The sequence below is a fragment of the Carettochelys insculpta genome, chromosome 12 (genome assembly GCF_033958435.1).
Source record: "Carettochelys insculpta isolate YL-2023 chromosome 12, ASM3395843v1, whole genome shotgun sequence".
Classification (NCBI taxonomy): Eukaryota; Metazoa; Chordata; order Testudines; family Carettochelyidae; genus Carettochelys; species Carettochelys insculpta.
Genome location: NC_134148.1, coordinates 46,101,881 through 46,120,400, shown reverse-complemented (window position 1 = coordinate 46,120,400; position 18,520 = coordinate 46,101,881). Strand labels below are relative to the sequence as shown.

General features: G+C 59.3%; 1 protein-coding gene across 1 annotated transcript in view; it reads right to left on the bottom strand.

Moving 5' to 3' along the window:
• Window positions 1-14,810: 14,810 nt before the first annotated feature.
• The window catches only part of SERINC4 (serine incorporator 4), a 28,709-nt gene continuing 24,999 nt past the window's right edge, over window positions 14,811-18,520 (bottom strand). The window contains exons 10-12 of the mRNA XM_075007125.1: window positions 15,989-16,040; window positions 15,272-15,422; window positions 14,811-15,027 (exon numbers count right to left, since the gene is read on the bottom strand). Coding sequence (XP_074863226.1) covers window positions 14,811-15,027; window positions 15,272-15,422; window positions 15,989-16,040 — 420 coding nt within the window. The remainder of the gene's footprint in view (window positions 15,028-15,271; window positions 15,423-15,988; window positions 16,041-18,520) is intronic.

The window sequence follows — 18,520 nt, the reverse complement described above, 5'->3', positions numbered from 1 at the left end:
CCGACAGGGCTCCTTTTCGAAAGGACCCCACCTACTTTGAAGCCCCCTTATTCCCATGAGCAGATGGGAATAAGGGGACTTTGAAGTAGGCGGGGTCCTTTCGAAAAGGAGCCCCGTCTGGACGAGCCGCGTGGCGGCGAGGTGCATCAATTTCGAAGTGCTGTGGCTGCCTGCATGCTAATGAAGCGCTGAATATGCATTTCAGCGCTTCATTAGTAAACTTCGAAATGGCCATTTGCGTGGCCATTTCGAAGTTTGGGGCACGTGTAGACATAGCCAATGGGACACAGCGTACAAGATCTACTGGAACAGGTTGTGCTGGTGGGGGAGTGGCACCATAAGTGCAAGAAAGTGTAGAATCAAATGAAGTAATCTCAGATGAACCCACCTCTACTCCAGAATCTCTGGACAGTAATTCCATGCTCACATAATATGATAGCACTAGGGATCTGTTACTGACCAGAATGATGATTATAAAATGCTCAGGGAGGGGGCAGAGGCTATACAAATAAAAGCTCAGTAACCTAAATGGGGATTTCAATCAGCCCTGTATCAATTAGCTACATGCCACCTCAGAATGAGATGCAGAGAGAATGGTTCCTCACACTTTGAATGACTGCTTCTTGGAGCAGCTAGTCCAAGAACCCATGGGAGACAATTCTTCATTTAGTCCTAAGTGAAGAACAGAATCTGGACAAAGAGGTGCATACAGCAGGACCACTGGGTAATATAGACCAGAATATAATTAAACTTAACATCCCTGTGGTGTGGAAGACGATACAGCAGCCCCACGCTGTGACATTTAATTTCAGAAAGGGGAACACACAAAAATGAGGTGGTTGGTTAAACAGAAATCAAAAGGCATAGCGCATTTTTATAGGTGCCCTAAAAGACAATCAATGTAAATGTAGCTCTCAAATTAAAAACACAGTAAGAGAAACATAAAAAGTGCCACTGTGGCTAAACAACCCATTGAAAAAAGCAGCGAAGAGCGAAATGGCAGCATGGAGAAAGTGGGAGGTAAATCCTAGTGAGGAAAATAGAAAGGTGCATAAGCCCTGGCAAGTGAAATGTGAAAGCAGAAGAAGCAGAGACAAAAGAATGTGAGGAACAGCTAGCTGAATGCTCAAACCTTACAGCAAAATGTTGTTAGTCCATCAGAAGTAGGAAGTTGGCTAAACGGCCAGCGAGGCCACTGGGTGATAGAGACGCTAAGGTAGCACTCAAGGACTATAAAGCCATTGTGGAGAAATTGAATCAATTCTTTGCCTGTCTCACAGCTGAGCACACAAGGGAACTTTCCAAGCCTGAGCCATTCTTTTTAGGTGACAAATCTCAGCAACTGTCCCAGATGGAGCTGGCGGTAGAGGAGGTTTTGGAACAAAGTGATAAACTGAACAGTAATAGGCAGCAGGCCCAGATGGCATTCACTCGAGTTCTAAAGGAATTCAGACATGAAATTGCAAAATTACTAACTGTGGCTTGAAACATATTCTTTAAATCAGCTTCTGTACCAAATGACTGCAGGATAGCTAATGCCATTATTTTTAAAGTGCTCCAGAGGTGAGGCCAGTAAGCCTGACATCAGTACCAGGCAAGCTGGTTGAAACCGCAGTAACGCCCCCCCCGCCCCAATTCATGTGATTTTTTGACTTGCGCGTCTTGGATTACTGCAAGTTGAAATCACAAGCAATCCCCAGCAAGCCCACAGTACAGCAGGGAGGATGAGCCAGGTGCGTGTCGCTCAGCAGCGCTTTGTCAACACTCTTGGGGCTGGCTTCCCTCCCCCCCGGGAGGGAAGTGGCTGTGGTGGTGTTTGGAGAGGGGGATCTGAGGGAGAGCTTGGAGGACTGCTTTACTGAACTCTGTTGGCTCAGGTGGGTATCCCCTCCCACAGCTCTCCTTTAATAAGCACTGAGGTCTACCCTGCTCAGCGGTCATTTTGTTTGCTCAGGAGTAAGTGAGCGGCAAGACACTACAGTGCCCAGGGGCTGGGGAGAGTGTCTCTGTTTCTCTGTTTGTGGTTCTTTAAGGGCTTGATGCAAAAGGGAGGGGCGATAGGTGTGCCTTTCTGCAGCTGGAGCAGACAGTGGGGAAGGGGCCTGCAAATGGCATGTGACTCTCCCGCCCCCTCCAGAGCCAGGCTCAGCTGGCAGGGAAGGGGGAGGGCCCAGCAGTGGGCAGGATGGGAGTAAGCCTGTCCACACTCCATCAGCGGGCGGGGAGGGGAGTTGCAGCATCCCTGTGGCTTCTGGCTCTCCCAGTGGCTCCCTCCCTCCTCCACCTCCAGGCTGCTGCACAACACCCCCCCCGGGGCCTGCTGCACCCCAGCCACCCACAGCGCACCCTGGTTGCCCTGCCTTTCATCCATCCCCCTGTCCCCGCAAACCTCAACTTGCACAAAATTTGACTTAAGCACAGTTGCCAAGGAACACAACCTGCGCTTAAGAGCAGGTTTTGCTGTATTGTGAAGAACAATACTGTCAGATGTATAGATCAATACAACTTGCTGGGGAAGAGTCAGGATGGCTTTGGTAAAGGGAAATCATGCCTCTCCAATCTACTATAATTCTTAGAGAGCGATTAACAAGCAGGTAGACAAAGTGGGTCCAGTAGATATAATGCACTGAGATTTCCAGAAAGCCTTTGACAAGGTCCCCTACCAAAGGCTCTTAAGCAAAGTTAGCGGTCATGGGCTAAGAGGGAAGGGCCTCTCTTAGACTGGTAACTGGTTAAAAGATGGGTGGATGAAACGAAAGATAGAACTAAACGGTCAGTTTCCAGAATGGAGAGAGGTAACTGGTGGTCTCCCTAAAAAGTCCATACTGGGACCATGCCTTTTCAACATGTTCATAGATGATTTGGTGAAAGGCATAAAAAGAGCAGTAACAAAGCGTGCCGATGAAATAAAACTGCAGTAAACCCTTGAGAGATACACAATCAAGTTGTGCATGTCTCAGGTTTACACAACTGCGATTCCTGACACGCGGTTTCCTGCTGCTGTCAGGGGTGGCAGCCAGGAGCTGGTCTGCCATCCCTGACAGACAGAAGCTTGCAGTGCCAGTTCTCCCAGCTGGGGAGTCCAGCGTGCAGACAGAGGCTTGCAGTGCCAGTTCTCCCAGCTGGGGAGTCCAGCGTGCAGACAGAGGCTTGCAGCGCCAGTTCTCCCAGCTGGGGAGTCCAGCGTGCAGACAGAAGCTTGCAGTGCCAGTTCTCCCAGCTGGGGAGTCCAGTGTGCAGACAGAGGCTTGCAGTGCCAGTTCTCCCAGCTGGGGAGTCCAGCGTGCAGACAGAGGCTTGCAGTGCCAGTTCTCCCAGCTGGGGAGTCCAGCGTGCAGACAGAGGCTTGCAGTGCCAGTTCTCCCAGCTGGGGAGTCCAGCGTGCAGACAGAAGCTTGCAGTGCCAGTTCTCCCAGCTGGGGAGTCCAGTGTGCAGACAGAAGCTTGCAGTGCCAGTTCTCCCAGCTGGGGAGTCCAGCGTGCAGACAGAGGCTTGCAGTGCCAGTTCTCCCAGCTGGGGAGTCCAGTGTGCAGACAGAAGCTTGCAGTGCCAGTTCTCCCAGCTGGGGAGTCCAGCGTGCAGACAGAGGCTTGCAGCGCCAGTTCTCCCAGCTGGGGAGTCCAGCGTGCAGACAGAAGCTTGCAGTGCCAGTTCTCCCAGCTGGGGAGTCCAGCGTGCAGACAGAGGCTTGCAGTGCCAGTTCTCCCAGCTGGGGAGTCCAGTGTGCAGACAGAAGCTTGCAGTGCCAGTTCTCCCAGCTGGGGAGTCCAGCGTGCAGACAGAGGCTTGCAGTGCCAGTTCTCCCAGCTGGGGAGTCCAGTGTGCAGACAGAAGCTTGCAGTGCCAGTTCTCCCAGCTGGGGAGTCCAGCGTGCAGACAGAGGCTTGCAGTGCCAGTTCTCCCAGCTGGGGAGTCCAGTGTGCAGACAGAGGCTTGCAGTGCCAGTTCTCCCAGCTGGGGAGTCCAGCGTGCAGACAGAGGCTTGCAGTGCCAGTTCTCCCAGCTGGGGAGTCCAGCGTGCAGACAGAAGCTTGCAGTGCCAGTTCTCCCAGCTGGGGAGTCCAGTGTGCAGACAGAAGCTTGCAGTGCCAGTTCTCCCAGCTGGGGAGTCCAGCGTGCAGACAGAGGCTTGCAGTGCCAGTTCTCCCAGCTGGGGAGTCCAGTGTGCAGACAGAAGCTTGCAGTGCCAGTTCTCCCAGCTGGGGAGTCCAGCGTGCAGACAGAGGCTTGCAGCGCCAGTTCTCCCAGCTGGGGAGTCCAGCGTGCAGACAGAAGCTTGCAGTGCCAGTTCTCCCAGCTGGGGAGTCCAGCGTGCAGACAGAGGCTTGCAGTGCCAGTTCTCCCAGCTGGGGAGTCCAGTGTGCAGACAGAAGCTTGCAGTGCCAGTTCTCCCAGCTGGGGAGTCCAGCGTGCAGACAGAGGCTTGCAGTGCCAGTTCTCCCAGCTGGGGAGTCCAGTGTGCAGACAGAAGCTTGCAGTGCCAGTTCTCCCAGCTGGGGAGTCCAGCGTGCAGACAGAGGCTTGCAGTGCCAGTTCTCCCAGCTGGGGAGTCCAGTGTGCAGACAGAAGCTTGCAGTGCCAGTTCTCCCAGCTGGGGAGTCCAGTGTGCAGACAGAAGCTTGCAGTGCTAGTTCTCCCAGCTGGGGAGTCCAGCGTGCAGACAGAGGCTTGCAGTGCCAGTTCTCCCAGCTGGGGAGTCCAGCGTGCAGACAGAGGCTTGCAGTGCCAGTTCTCCCAGCTGGGGAGTCCAGTGTGCAGACAGAAGCTTGCAGTGCCAGTTCTCCCAGCTGGGGAGTCCAGCGTGCAGACAGAGGCTTGCAGTGCCAGTTCTCCCAGCTGGGGAGTCCAGTGTGCAGACAGAAGCTTGCAGTGCCAGTTCTCCCAGCTGGGGAGTCCAGCGTGCAGACAGAGGCTTGCAGTGCCAGTTCTCCCAGCTGGGGAGTCCAGCGTGCAGACAGAGGCTTGCAGTGCCAGTTCTCCCAGCTGGGGAGTCCAGTGTGCAGACAGAAGCTTGCAGTGCCAGTTCTCCCAGCTGGGGAGTCCAGCGTGCAGACAGAGGCTTGCAGCGCCAGTTCTCCCAGCTGGGGAGTCCAGCGTGCAGACAGAAGCTTGCAGTGCCAGTTCTCCCAGCTGGGGAGTCCAGCGTGCAGACAGAGGCTTGCAGTGCCAGTTCTCCCAGCTGGGGAGTCCAGCATGCAGACAGAGGCTTGCAGCGCCAGTTCTCCCAGCTGGGGAGTCCAGCGTGCAGACAGAGGCTTGCAGCGCCAGTTCTCCCAGCTGGGGAGTCCAGCGTGCAGACAGAAGCTTGCAGTGCCAGTTCTCCCAGCTGGGGAGTCCAGTGTGCAGACAGAAGCTTGCAGTGCCAGTTCTCCCAGCTGGGGAGTCCAGTGTGCAGACAGAAGCTTGCAGTGCCAGTTCTCCCAGCTGGGGAGTCCAGCGTGCAGACAGAGGCTTGCAGCGCCAGTTCTCCCAGCTGGGGAGTCCAGCGTGCAGACAGAGGCTTGCAGCACGGCTGAGAACTGACACTGCAAGCAGCTGTCTGTGCTCCGCACTCCCAAGCTGGGGAGCCCAGTGGGCACACAGCTGCTTGCAGTGTGGTTTCTCAGACACCACTGGGCAAGTAGCTGGCCCCCCCCCCCAAGTTCCTGCCAGCATGGCTGCCCCCAAAGCTTCCCTCAGCTGCCTGCCCACCCCATTTAGGTGCAATTCAATTTACTCAGAGGTCGCCCACAACGCAACATCCCTGTAAATTGAGGGATTACTCTGCTCAGGGTAAGTCTACAGCAGACCACAAAGAGGTACAAACGGATCTCATGAGACTGAGTGACTTGGCAACAAAATTGCAGCTGCCCCTGACATGAGGGGAATGCGTCCTGGAGAGCTGCTGTATTTTACAGAACCCATACGAAAGGCACAGGAACCCACCATTCCTGATGTGCAGTAAGCAAATCAGCTCTGGCAGGCAATTAGCCTGGCTTAACAGAGACATCTTTGGTGAGCGTAAAATACAAAAAGTGATTTTACAAGCAGTGGAAACTTGGCCAGATGCCTAGGGAAGAGTATAAACATATTGCTGAAGCATGCAGGGGTGTAATCAAGAAGGCCAAAGCACAAGGTTTCTACAAGCACGTTAATAAAAGGCTGGCCAGGGAGGGTGTGGGACCCTTACTGGGTGAGCACGGTAACCTACTAACAGATGTGGAAAAAGCTGAAGTACGCAGTTGTTTTTTTTTTGGCGTCTGTGTTCACAGACAAGGTGTGATATCATGAGGTGTGTGGGGTGTCTGAGCAGCTCACCCAAGCTGTGGCTGAGCCCCTGCTGGCTGTAACCTAAGCTGGCAGGTAACACCTCTGTCCCTGAAGAAAGAACTCAGCTGGTTTTGAATTAGCGGTGGGCAGTTAGTGTGGGTGATGCTGGAGGGGAACAAGGCAAGTTGGGCCTGAGCCAGGGGCTCCAAGCCTGGGGTTACACATCATATACACACATCTCATGGAGCTGGAAGGGAAGTCAGCAAGTCCAGTCCCCTGCCCTCCTGGCAGTGCCAAGCATCATTCCTCCCCCGCTTTTTTTTAATCTATTTACCCCAGATCCCTAACTGGCCCCCTCAAAGACTGAGCTCACAACCCGGGTTTAGCAGGACAGTTGTCAACCCACTGAGTTCCCTCTGGGGGATCTCCTCCCTGCAACATGGATCAGACAGACCCTTCTGGCTGCTCTGCTGACAAGTCTGTTCCACGCTGCACCTGTCACCCACTAAACCTTCTCTTCCTCCCGTTGAGTGAGAGTCGCTGCTTGCTGTGGAGGGGGCGCAGAGCCCGGGGACCCCTGAGCCCTGTGACACAAGGTCAGTTCTAAGTCTGCTGCATTGGGCAGCACAGAATGTGAAAGAGGTGGGCAGCCCTCAGTGGGGAAAGAACAGGTTAAGGACTATGTAGAAAAGCTAAACATACCCCTGAGGTCAGAGCAAATGCATGCAAGGTTGCTGAGGGAGCTGGCCGATGTGCTTGCAGAAACCTTTGGTCATTATCTTTGACAACTCCTGGTGATTGGGGGCAGAGGAGTCCCGGATGATTGGAAAAAACAAATGAAGTGCCCATTTTTTAACAAGGAGGAGGAGAATCTGGGTAATTACAGCCCATCAGCCTCTGTAATGGGGTTCACGGGTCCCCAAGCTCTGCACCCGTCCACAGGCAGGAGGGACTCTCACTCAGCAGGTAGAACGGGAAGTTCATTAGTCGACAGAGCCCAGCTCAGCACAGAGGTGTCAGTACAGCCGGCAGAGGTCATTCCAGCCCGTCCTGGGGAGAGGAGCCTGCAGGGTGCCCCACATGGGAGCTAGCTTCCCCCTCAGCCCAAGCTGGCTGCCTTTCCTCTCTCCCCCACCTCGTACCTGCCGCCTCCGATTCAAACCCAGCTCGGCTCCTCTCTGCTCTGTGTTCAGGTCAGAGGTGTGACCTGCCATCTTAGGTCACAGCCCCAGGGGTCATCCTTAGCCGCTGGGAGCTGCTCTGCCTGGCTCACACACATCCAGCCTGACTCTCACACACTCAGCCCCCCACTCCATCACATCCTCACCTCAGTCCCTGGACAAATCATGGAAGAGAGCCTCAAAGAATCCATTTCAAAGCACTTGGAGAAGAGGAAAGTTACCAGAAATCGTCAGCAGGGCTCCACCAAGGGCTAGTCCTGCCTGATTAACTTGATTGCCTTCAGTGACAAGGTAACTGGCTCTGTGGGTATGGGGAAGGCAGTTAATACACCTTGACTTTAGCACAGCTTTTGATAACAGTCCCACAGGACCCTTCCCAGCAACGTATGGAAGTATGGATTGGATAAAGGGACTATAAGCTGGTTAGATCGTCAGGCTCCACAGGCTGTGATCAACGGCTCTGTGTCTGGTTGGGGATTGGTATGGAGCAGTGTGCCCCAACAGCTGGTTTTGGGGCCAGTTTTATTTAACATCTTTATGAGCTGGATGAGGGGGATGGATTGCACCCTCAGCAAGTTTGCAGATGACCTAAGCTGAAGGGAGAGGTTGATACACTGGAGGGTAGGGATAGAGTCCAGGGAGACCTAGAAAAATTGGAGGATTGGGCCAAAAGAAATCTGATGCGGTATAACAAGGACAAGTGCAGAGTCCAGCACTTAGGATGGAGGAATCCCAAGCTCTGCTACATGCTGGGAACCAACTGGCTAAGCAGCAGTGCAGCAGAAAATGACCTGGAGATTAGAGTGAGTGAGAAGTTAGATGTGAGCTAACAGTGTGCTCTTGTAGCCAAGAAGGCTAGCAGCATATTGGGGTGCATTAGTAGGAGCATTTCCAGCAGATCTAGGGAAGTGATCATTCCCCTTTTTCAATAAGTGGTAAGGCTGCATCTGGAGTATTGTATCTAGTGCTGGGCCCCACAGTACACAAAGGACACAGAGTACTGGACAGAGGGCAGAGAAGGGAGACAAAAGTGATAAGGAGGCTGAAGCACATGGGTTATCAGGAGAGGCTGAGGGATCTGGGCTTACTTAGTCTACAGAAAAGTGAGGGGGGGTTGGCAGTAGCCTTCAAGTACCTTGAGGGGTAGGGGGGAATTCCAGAAAGGACAGAAAGAGGTTGTTCTCAGTGGTGACACATGACAGAACAAGGAGCAGTGGTCTCAAGTTCCGGTGGCAGAAGTCTAAGCTGGCTATTAGAAACTACTTCTCCGGGCGGGTGGTGAAGCACTGGAATGCGTTGCCTAGGGAGGTGGTGGAATCTCCATCCCTTGAGGTTTTTAAGTCCCAGCTTGACAAAGCCCTGGTTGAGATGATTTAGTTGGGATTCGTCCTGCTTTCAGCAGAGGGTTGGACTTGAGGACCTGCTGAGGTCTCTTCCAACCCTATGATTCTGTGAAGTTCAATGTTGAGCAATGCTAAGTAATGTACATTAGAAAACATAATTGCAACTATAAACATGGTATTTAAAACGATAAAAATGAGATTTAAATTAGCTGTTACCACTCGAGAGATCTTAGTGTCATTGTGGGTTGTTCTCTAAAACCACCAACTCCAAGCACAGCAGCCGCCAATAAATCAAACAGAAAGTTGGGACTCATTAAGAAGGGGATAGAGAATAAGACATATTGCCTCTTTAGCAATCCATGGTACACCCACATCTTCAATACTGAGTGCAGATGTGGCCACCCCATCACAAACAAGATATTCTGGAATTTGCAAAGGGGCCGGAAAGGGCAACACACCTGATTAGGGGTTTGGAACGGCTTCTCTTTTGAGGAGAGAGCAGTAACGCTGGGATTTTTCAGCTAGCAAAAGGGATGACTATAAAATCATTGCTGGTGTGGAGAAAGTAAGTAATTTATGCCTCATAACACAAGCACTGGAGGTCACCATCTGTAATTAAAAGGCAGTAGGTTAAAACAAACAAAAGGAAGTTTTTTTTCACACAATGACCAGCCTGCGGAACTCCCTGCTGAGGACATTGTAAAGAGCAGGGCTCTAAGGGAGTTCAAGGAAGAACTCCATAGATTCATGGAGGACAGGCGCACCAATGGCTGTTGGCCGCGATGGGCTGGGACGGTGTTCCCAGCCTCTGTTTGCCAGAATCTGGGACTAGACAACAGGGGAGGGATCCCCTGATGATTCCCTGGTCTGTTGACTCCCCCTGGGGCACCTGGCCTTGGCCTCTGTCAGCAGACAGGATACTGGGCGGGGTGGGCCTTGATCTGACCCCATGTGGTCACTTTTTGTCTTTAGGAGCGACCCAGAACAATGGCTTTTTTGTACAAAGCTGGTCTGCGACTTGACCAGCTTTCCCCCTGCCGCCCCTGCCAATCCCGCGGCTGGGCTGACAAGATGCCAGTACCCAGTACTGGCAAAGCACTGCCTTTCACCCACCCCCTTTGGCTTCGAGGCTCCAGCGCTCTGAAAGCTGCCAGACCCACACCTCACTTAGCACTGCCCCTGCCTCTCCTGCCAGGGCCTGGTCCCTACCTGCAGCACCCCCCCCAGGCCTCCTGCAGGGCTTCCCCAGGCCTGCACTACAACTTCCAGGGCCCTGGCCCTCCTCCTGTTCCTGTGTGTCTGTCACATTACCCAGCAGCACTCCCCTGCACCCCACGTCCCAGCAGTGTGTGTTGCAATAGCAGCGATACAGCCTCCATCAGCCACTGCCAGGCCATGCTCCCCACAGCCCTGCATGCACCTACCTAAGGGCTGGCCTGAGCAGCAAGGGACTTGTCCAGGGCAGCCAGGTGTGGCCTCCCCTAGCCCCACCAGCAGTGCCTCACACAGGCCAGCCCTGGAAGGGCCCAAGGAAAAGGACAGGGCCCTGGACTGTCCTGCTCTTGCACAGAGCAGCGGGTGGGGAGGAGCCGTCAGGCACTTGGCTCACTGGGGTGCAGGACAAAGCTAAGGGGCCATGGAACCAGAAAGGCCATGGGGACGTGGCTCACAGCTGGTTCTGGCTGCTGCACTTGCTCCCTGGCCAGGAGATGATCAGGGAATACAGACATACGAACAAGCCCGCAATGGCGTCCTGGTGCCAGGGATGGCCCAGCCCCTTTCCCTGGCCCAGGGCCCTCAACCTGCAGCACACTGGGTGCGCACATGCATTTCACAACAGCCTGCAGAGCGGCAGGTGGTTACCACAGTTCATCACCAGGGCCCAACACCCTGCCTCTGCCCCACTCCCCCAGGGCCAGCCTCCACACAGCCCCTGCCCTCAGGGCCTTTCGAGAGCAGGCTGGGGTGGAGCATACAGCCCGCCCCGGCTGCCCCAGCACCTTGCCTTGGGATTCCCCATACGCACTCTCCCACAGCAGGTCTCTTGCGCCAGAGCCTGCAGACTGACCATGTGTCCTGGTGTTGCACAGGCCAAGCCCCAGCTGGGACCAGGCCACCCCCGTGCCCCCCCAGGCCTGTCTCCCCAGGGCTGCCCACCACAGCAGGTCTGGCCTGGCACACAGAGGGGCTGGTCCCCTGCATCAAGCCCCCTGCACCATGGACCAGGAACAGTTCACCAGCCCCAAGGTCCGCTCAGAGCGTGAACCACCAGCCAGTGCCCACAGCCCCGCTGCCTGCCCCAGGGGCTCAGGCTGGCTGCTGCCGGGGGAGGGGGGGAGCTGATGCAGTTCCTAGGCTGACCTGTGTGACGTTGGGTGCTCCCCGGGGGGGCCGAGTGCGTGGGCAGCACCCCAGGCCGCCTCTCACACGGGGGCATGTGGCATGTGGAAGGCAGAGCACCATCCAGCAGCTCTGGCAGGGTTTGGCAAGGCTGGAGCTACCCATGCTGGTGGGGAGGGGGGTGGAGTTTTGAGAGGGATGTGGCAACTGCCCAAACTGGGGCTGGCAATGGGGCTGGGTGGTGCCAGGGCTGGGTAGTGCTGGGGCCAGGGCTGAGGCTATTGCCCAGGCGGGGGCTGGCAATGGGGCTGGGGCTGGGGCCAGGGCTGGGGCTATTGCCCAGGCGGGGGCTGGCAATGGGGCTGGGGCTGGGGCCAGGGCTGAGGCTATTGCCCAGGTGGGGGCTGGCAATGGTGCTGGTGCTGGATAATGCTGGTGCTGGGGCCAGGGCTGGGGCTATTGCCCAGGTGGGGACTGGCAATGGGGCTGGTGCTGGTGCTGGGGCCAGGGCTGGGGCTATTGCCCAGGCGGGGGCTGGCAATGGGGCTGGGGCTGGGGCCAGGGCTGAGGCTATTGCCCAGGCGGGGGCTGGCAATGGTGCTGGTGCTGGATAATGCTGGTGCTGGGGCCAGGGCTGGGGCTATTGCCCAGGTGGGGACTGGCAATGGGGCTGGTGCTGGTGCTGGGGCCAGGGCTGGGGCTATTGCCCAGGCGGGGGCTGGCAATGGGGCTGGGGCTGGGGCCAGGGCTGAGGCTATTGCCCAGGCGGGGGCTGGCAATGGTGCTGGTGCTGGATAATGCTGGTGCTGGGGCCAGGGCTGGGGCTATTGCCCAGGTGGGGACTGGCAATGGGGCTGGTGCTGGTGCTGGGGCCAGGGCTGGGGCTATTGCCCAGGCGGGGGCTGGCAATGGGGCTGGGGCTGGGGCCAGGGCTGGGGCTATTGCCCAGGCGGGGGCTGGCAATGGGGCTGGGGCTGGGGCCAGGGCTGAGGCTATTGCCCAGGTGGGGGCTGGCAATGGTGCTGGTGCTGGATAATGCTGGTGCTGGGGCCAGGGCTGGGGCTATTGCCCAGGTGGGGACTGGCAATGGGGCTGGTGCTGGTGCTGGGGCCAGGGCTGGGGCTATTGCCCAGGCGGGGGCTGGCAATGGGGCTGGGGCTGGGGCCAGGGCTGAGGCTATTGCCCAGGCGGGGGCTGGCAATGGTGCTGGTGCTGGATAATGCTGGTGCTGGGGCCAGGGCTGGGGCTATTGCCCAGGTGGGGACTGGCAATGGGGCTGGTGCTGGTGCTGGGGCCAGGGCTGGGGCTATTGCCCAGGCGGGGGCTGGCAATGGGGCTGGGGCTGGGGCCAGGGCTGAGGCTATTGCCCAGGCGGGGGCTGGCAATGGTGCTGGTGCTGGATAATGCTGGTGCTGGGGCCAGGGCTGGGGCTATTGCCCAGGTGGGGACTGGCAATGGGGCTGGTGCTGGTGCTGGGGCCAGGGCTGGGGCTATTGCCCAGGCGGGGGCTGGCAATGGGGCTGGGGCTGGGGCCAGGGCTGGGGCTATTGCCCAGGCGGGGGCTGGCAATGGGGCTGGGGCTGGGGCCAGGGCTGAGGCTATTGCCCAGGCGGGGGCTGGCAATGGGGCTGGGGCTGGGGCCAGGGCTGAGGCTATTGCCCAGGCGGGGGCTGGCAATGGGGCTGGGGCTGGGGCCAGGGCTGGGGCTATTGCCCAGGCGGGGGCTGGCAATGGGGCTGGGGCTGGGGCTGGGGCCAGGGCTGAGGCTATTGCCCAGGCGGGGGCTGGCAATGGTGCTGGTGCTGGATAATGCTGGTGCTGGGGCCAGGGCTGGGGCTATTGCCCAGGTGGGGACTGGCAATGGGGCTGGTGCTGGTGCTGGGGCCAGGGCTGGGGCTATTGCCCAGGCGGGGACTGGCAATGGGGCTGGTGCTGGTGCTGGATAATGCTGGTGCTGGGGCCAGGGCTGGGGCTATTGCCCAGGCGGGGGCTGGCAATGGGGCTGGATAATGCTGGGGCTGGGGCCAGGGCTGGGGCTATTGCCCAGGTGGGGACTGGCAATGAGGCTGGGTAATGCTGGTGCTGGGGCCAGGGCTGGGGCTATTGCCCAGGCGGGGTCTGGCAATGGGGCTGGTGCTGGGGCTGGGTAATGCTGGTGCTGGGGCCAGGGCTGGGGCTATTGCCCAGGCGGGGGCTGGCAATGGGGCTGGTGCTGGGGCTGGGTAATGCTGGTGCTGGGGCCAGGGCTGGGGCTATTGCCCAGGCGGGGGCTGGCAATGGGGCTGGTGCTGGGGCTGGGGCCAGGGCTGGGGCTATTGCCCAGGTGGGGACTGGCAATGAGGCTGGGTAATGCTGGTGCTGGGGCCAGGGCTGGGGCTATTGCCCAGGCGGGGTCTGGCAATGGGGCTGGTGCTGGGGCTGGGTAATGCTGGTGCTGGGGCCAGGGCTGGGGCTATTGCCCAGGCGGGGTCTGGCAATGGGGCTGGTGCTGGGGCTGGGTAATGCTGGGGCTGGGGCCAGGGCTGGGTCTATTGCCCAGGCGGGGGCTGGCAATAGGGTTGGGGCAGCCTGTGACCTTCACACGGTGTCTTTCCCAGCTTGTTCTGGTCCCAGGCCCTCAGGGAGCTGTTGTATAAGCCAGTGACTGCAGCCCCACCCAGGGTACTGCGAGCCCCTGCCCAGCTCAGCAGCGGGCGGCAGGACACCAGCCCCACAAGACAGCATCCTGCACAGCCCCCAGCTGGGCCCCACATCTGTCAGCAGAGGGGCTGACCCTGCTGCCTGACCCCTGTCATGCCCATGGGGTGAGGATGGCCCTGGGCAGCAGCCTGGTCCCAGGTGGGCATGGGGGTCTGCGCCAGGGCCTCCAGGCACAGGTGCAGTCCCACGCAGGCTCTGTTCGGAGCATGGTGCAGAACCAGTTGCCCAGCACCTGTTGTCCTTCCTGCCTGTGTAAGCGCCACAGGTGGCCATGAACTGGCCCTGCCCCACCTGAGCTGGCATGGCACCAGGATGCTGCACAGTCACTGGAGAGGCAGCCAGGACTCAGCCCCCGCAGGCCTCCACAGAGGCTGGGCATGGGAGCCCTCTCCAGGCCAAGGCAGCAGGGGCTGCAGGTGAGGGGAACGGCTACTGCCCAGCGCAGGCCGTGCCCCACGCCCACCCGGGAGTGAAGCAGGGCCAGAGGAGCCCTGGACGGAGCAGAGAGGGGCAGGTCTGGCTGGCAGAAGCTGCTGGAGACAAGCCAGTCTGTGCGTGGTCCCTGGCCGCCAGCTCTTCGTGTTTCACTTCCTTGGCAACGGCTGTGGGACGAGGTGATGGGACAGTGTTCCCGGGCACTGGGCAGTTCCTGCCCGGGGTGTGGAGGGGCTGTCTCGGGCCTGATCCGGCTCCTGCTGGGATTTCTTGGAAGGCTCCTACTCCCCAGAGGCTGGGGCTGGGGCTGGGGCTGGGGTGGAGCCACAATGGGTCGTCCTCAAGGCAGAGGCCGGCAGGCAGAGGAGGGTGGTGGCACTGTGCTTGTGCAGCTTTGCCTGGGGGCTCCTCAGAATGGGGAGCCAGTCCAGAGCACCTCTAGCAGATGGAGAGAGCAGCCCTGCCCTCCGAACCTGAACTGGCTGCTTGGGCCCTGCCTGGGCCTCCACCTCCACAGCCCTACAGCCGGCTGCCTGGCCCAGCACCTCATCCCAGCAGGGGCTACGTGGAGATGCTCACCCGCTGGAGTGGGCGCCGGCGTTGCAGTATGCGGGGGGGCGGGCTGCCTCTCTGGCGCTGGCACCAGTCACAGCAGCACAGGGGGCCCAGGAGCAGCCAGAAGTACAGCAGCATACAGGCCCAGCACGAGGCCACCTTCACCCAGAACGTCGCCCAGCTGCCGTGTGTGAAAGTCGTCTCCAGCACTGCGTTCTCGTAGCTGCCAGGCGGGAGAGAAGAGACACTGAGCGGGGGCCTGGCACAAGGAATATGTGCCCCCCCCACTCTGGGTGCCAGCAGGGACCAGGCCTGCCCCGCTCTTTGCGTGGTGAAGTAGCCTGGGGCAGGTGTGGAGTGGCTGTGGCATGCGGTGGAAGCCAGCTGAGAATGGGGAAAGGAGCAGGGGCACGTGCCGGGAACCGGGGGCCAGGCTGGTGGGGCCAAGCTGCAGGGCGAGGCCATACCTGAACCAGTTGGTGAGGGTCATCATGACGTAGAGTGAGGCAAGGAAGAAGACGAAGTGGAAGGTTGAGTAGCTGTAGACAACGTGTTCATGCTCGTTCTGGATGATCCTCTGCCCCCCTGCACATCCCTCCTCCTGCTCATACACCCGCCCTGTGTCCAATGAGAGCACCTGTTACCTACAGCCCCGCCCCCTGCAGGTTCCTCCTCCCACTCACACGCCCACTCTGCGTCCAATCAGAGCACCTGTTACCTACAGCCCTGGCCCTGGCTCTCAGGGAGGTGTAACTGGGGGTGGGGTTGTAGTCAAGCAGGTGCCCTCGTTGGGTACCGGCTGGGGTGCAGCAGCCAAGCCCTAAACCCTAACTCCAGAGCCAGGGATGATGTCTCGGCCTCATCTCACGAGGCTAGTGCCGACTCTGAGGGGGCCACGGGTCTGCACCCCGGCTCCCCCTGGGAGTCAGTTCTCCTGCTGTTCCCATCAAGAGGGAGGTGCTGGAGTCAGGCAGCCCCACACCACATACAGGCTGCTGCAGGGCACACCTCATACCTGAGACTTCCCCCTTTGCAGGTCACTTGCCCGTAAGTTACACCCCAGAGCCACAATCCTTAGGGCCACCTCCCTAAAGCCAGGCTTCCTCAGTGCCAGGCCTGCCCCAGGCCAGGCTCCTCCAGCGCCTCACACACCTTCCCCAGGACCAGCCCCTGCCCAAGCTCACCTTCCAGCTCCTCCCCTGTCCCCTCAGGGCAACAGAAGCAGCAGGAGGGTTTCTGTAAAGGAAAACAAAAGGTTGCAGCCTTGGCAGGGAAATGGCTGTGGAAGCACTGGGACTGGGCTGGACTCGCACCCGACTTCCTCTGGCCGGGACTGGGCTGGACTCGCACCCGACTTCCTCTGGCCGGGACTGGGCTGGACTCGCAACCCGACTTCCTCTGGCCGGGATTGGGCCGGACTCGCAACCTGACTTCCTCTGGCCGGGACTGGGCTGGACTTAGAACCTGACTTCCTCTGACCGGGACTGGGCCGGACTCGCAACCTGACTTCGTCTGGCCGGGACTGGGCTGGACTTAGAACCTGACTTCCTCTGGCCGGGACTGGGCCGGACTCGCAACCCGACTTCCTCTGGCCGGGATTGGGCCGGACTTAGAACCCGACTTCCTCTGGCCGGGACTGGGCCGGACTCGCAACCTGACTTCCTCTGGCCGGGACTGGGCCGGACTTAGAACCCGACTTCCTCTGGCCGGGACTGGGCCGGACTCGCAACCCGACTTCCTCTGGCCGGGACTGGGCTGGACTTAGAACCTGACTTCCTCTGGCCGGGACTGGGCTGGACTTAGAACCTGACTTCCTCTGGCCGGGACTGGGCTGGACTTAGAACACGACTTCCTCTGGCCGGGACTGGGCTGGACTTAGAACCCGACTTCCTCTGGCCGGGACTGGGCTGGACTCGCAACCCGACTTCCTCTGGCCAGGACTGGGCCGGACTTAGAACCCGACTTCCTCTGGCCGGGACTGGGCTGGACTCGCAACCCGACTTCCTCTGGCCGGGACTGGGCTGGACTTAGAACACGACTTCCTCTGGCCGGGACTGGGCCGGACTTAGAACCCGACTTCCTCTGGCCGGGACTGGGCTGGACTCGCAACCCGACTTCCTCTGGCCGGGACTGGGCCGGACTTGGAACCCGACTTCCTCTGGCCGGGACTGGGCCGGACTTAGAACCCGACTTCCTCTGGCCGGGACTGGGCTGGACTCGCAACCCGACTTCCTCTGGCCGGGACTGGGCCGGACTTGGAACCCGACCTCCTCTGGCTGGGACTGGGCCGGACTTAGAACCCGACTTCCTCTGGCTGGGACTGGGCTGGACTTGGAACCCAACTTCCTCTGGCCAGGACTGGGACGGACTCGCAACCCAACTTCCTCCGGCCGGGACTGGGCCGGACTTAGAACCCGACTTCCTCTGGCCGGGACTGGGCTGGACTCGCAACCCGACTTCCTCTGGCCGGGACTGGGCCGGACTTGGAACCCGACTTCCTCTGGCCAGGACTGGGCTGGACTCGCAACCCAACTTCCTCCGGCCGGGACTGGGCCGGACTTAGAACCCGACTTCCTCTGGCAGGGACTGGGTTGGACTCACAACCCGACTTCCTCTGGCCGGGACTGGGCCGGACTTGGAACCCGACTTCCTCTGGCCCGGACTGGGACGGACTCGGAAACTGATTTCCTCTGGCCGGGACTGGGCCAGACTCGGAAACCGACTTCCTCTGGCCGAGACTGGGCCAGACTCGGAAGCCAACTTCCTCTGGCCGGGGCTGGGCCGGACTCACAACCCGACTTCCTCTGGCCGGGAATGGGCCGAACTCGCAACCCGACTTCCTCTGGCTGGAACTCGGCCGGACTCAGAACCCGACTTTCTCTGGCCGGGACTGGGCCAGACTCAGAAACCGACTTCCTCTGACTGGGACTGGGCTGGACTTGGAACCCAACTTTGTCTGGCTGGGACTGGGCCGGACTTGCAACCCAACTTCCTCTGGCCGGGACTGGGCCGGACTTAGAACCTGACTTCCTCTGGCAGGGACTGGGTTGGACTCACAACCCGACTTCCTCTGGCCGGGACTGGGCCGGACTTGGAACCCGACTTCCTCTGGCCCGGACTGGGACGGACTCGGAAACTGATTTCCTCTGGCCCGGACTGGGCCAGACTCGGAAACCAACTTCCTCTGGCCGGGACTGGGCCAGACTCGGAAGCCGACTTCCTCTGGCTGGGGCTGGGCCGGACTCATAACCCGACTTCCTCTGGCTGGGGCTGGGCCGGACTCACAACCCGACTTCCTCTGGCCGGGAATGGGCCGAACTCGCAACCCGACTTCCTCTGGCTGGGACTGGGCCGGACTCAGAACCCGACTTCCTCTGGCTGGGACTGGGCCAGACTCGGAAACCGACTTCCTCTGACTGGGACTGGGCTGGACTTGGAACCCAACTTTGTCTGGCCGGGACTGGGCCGGACTCGCAACCCAACTTCCTCTGGCCGGGACTGGGCCGGACTTAGAACCTGACTTCCTCTGGCAGGGACTGGGTTGGACTCACAACCCGACTTCCTCTGGCCGGGAATGGGCCGGACTTGGAACCCGACTTCCTCTGGCCCGGACTGGGACGGACTCGGAAACTGATTTTCTCTGGCCCGGACTGGGCTGGACTTAGAACCCGACTTCCTCTGGCCGGGGCTGGGCCGGACTCAGAACCCGACTTCCT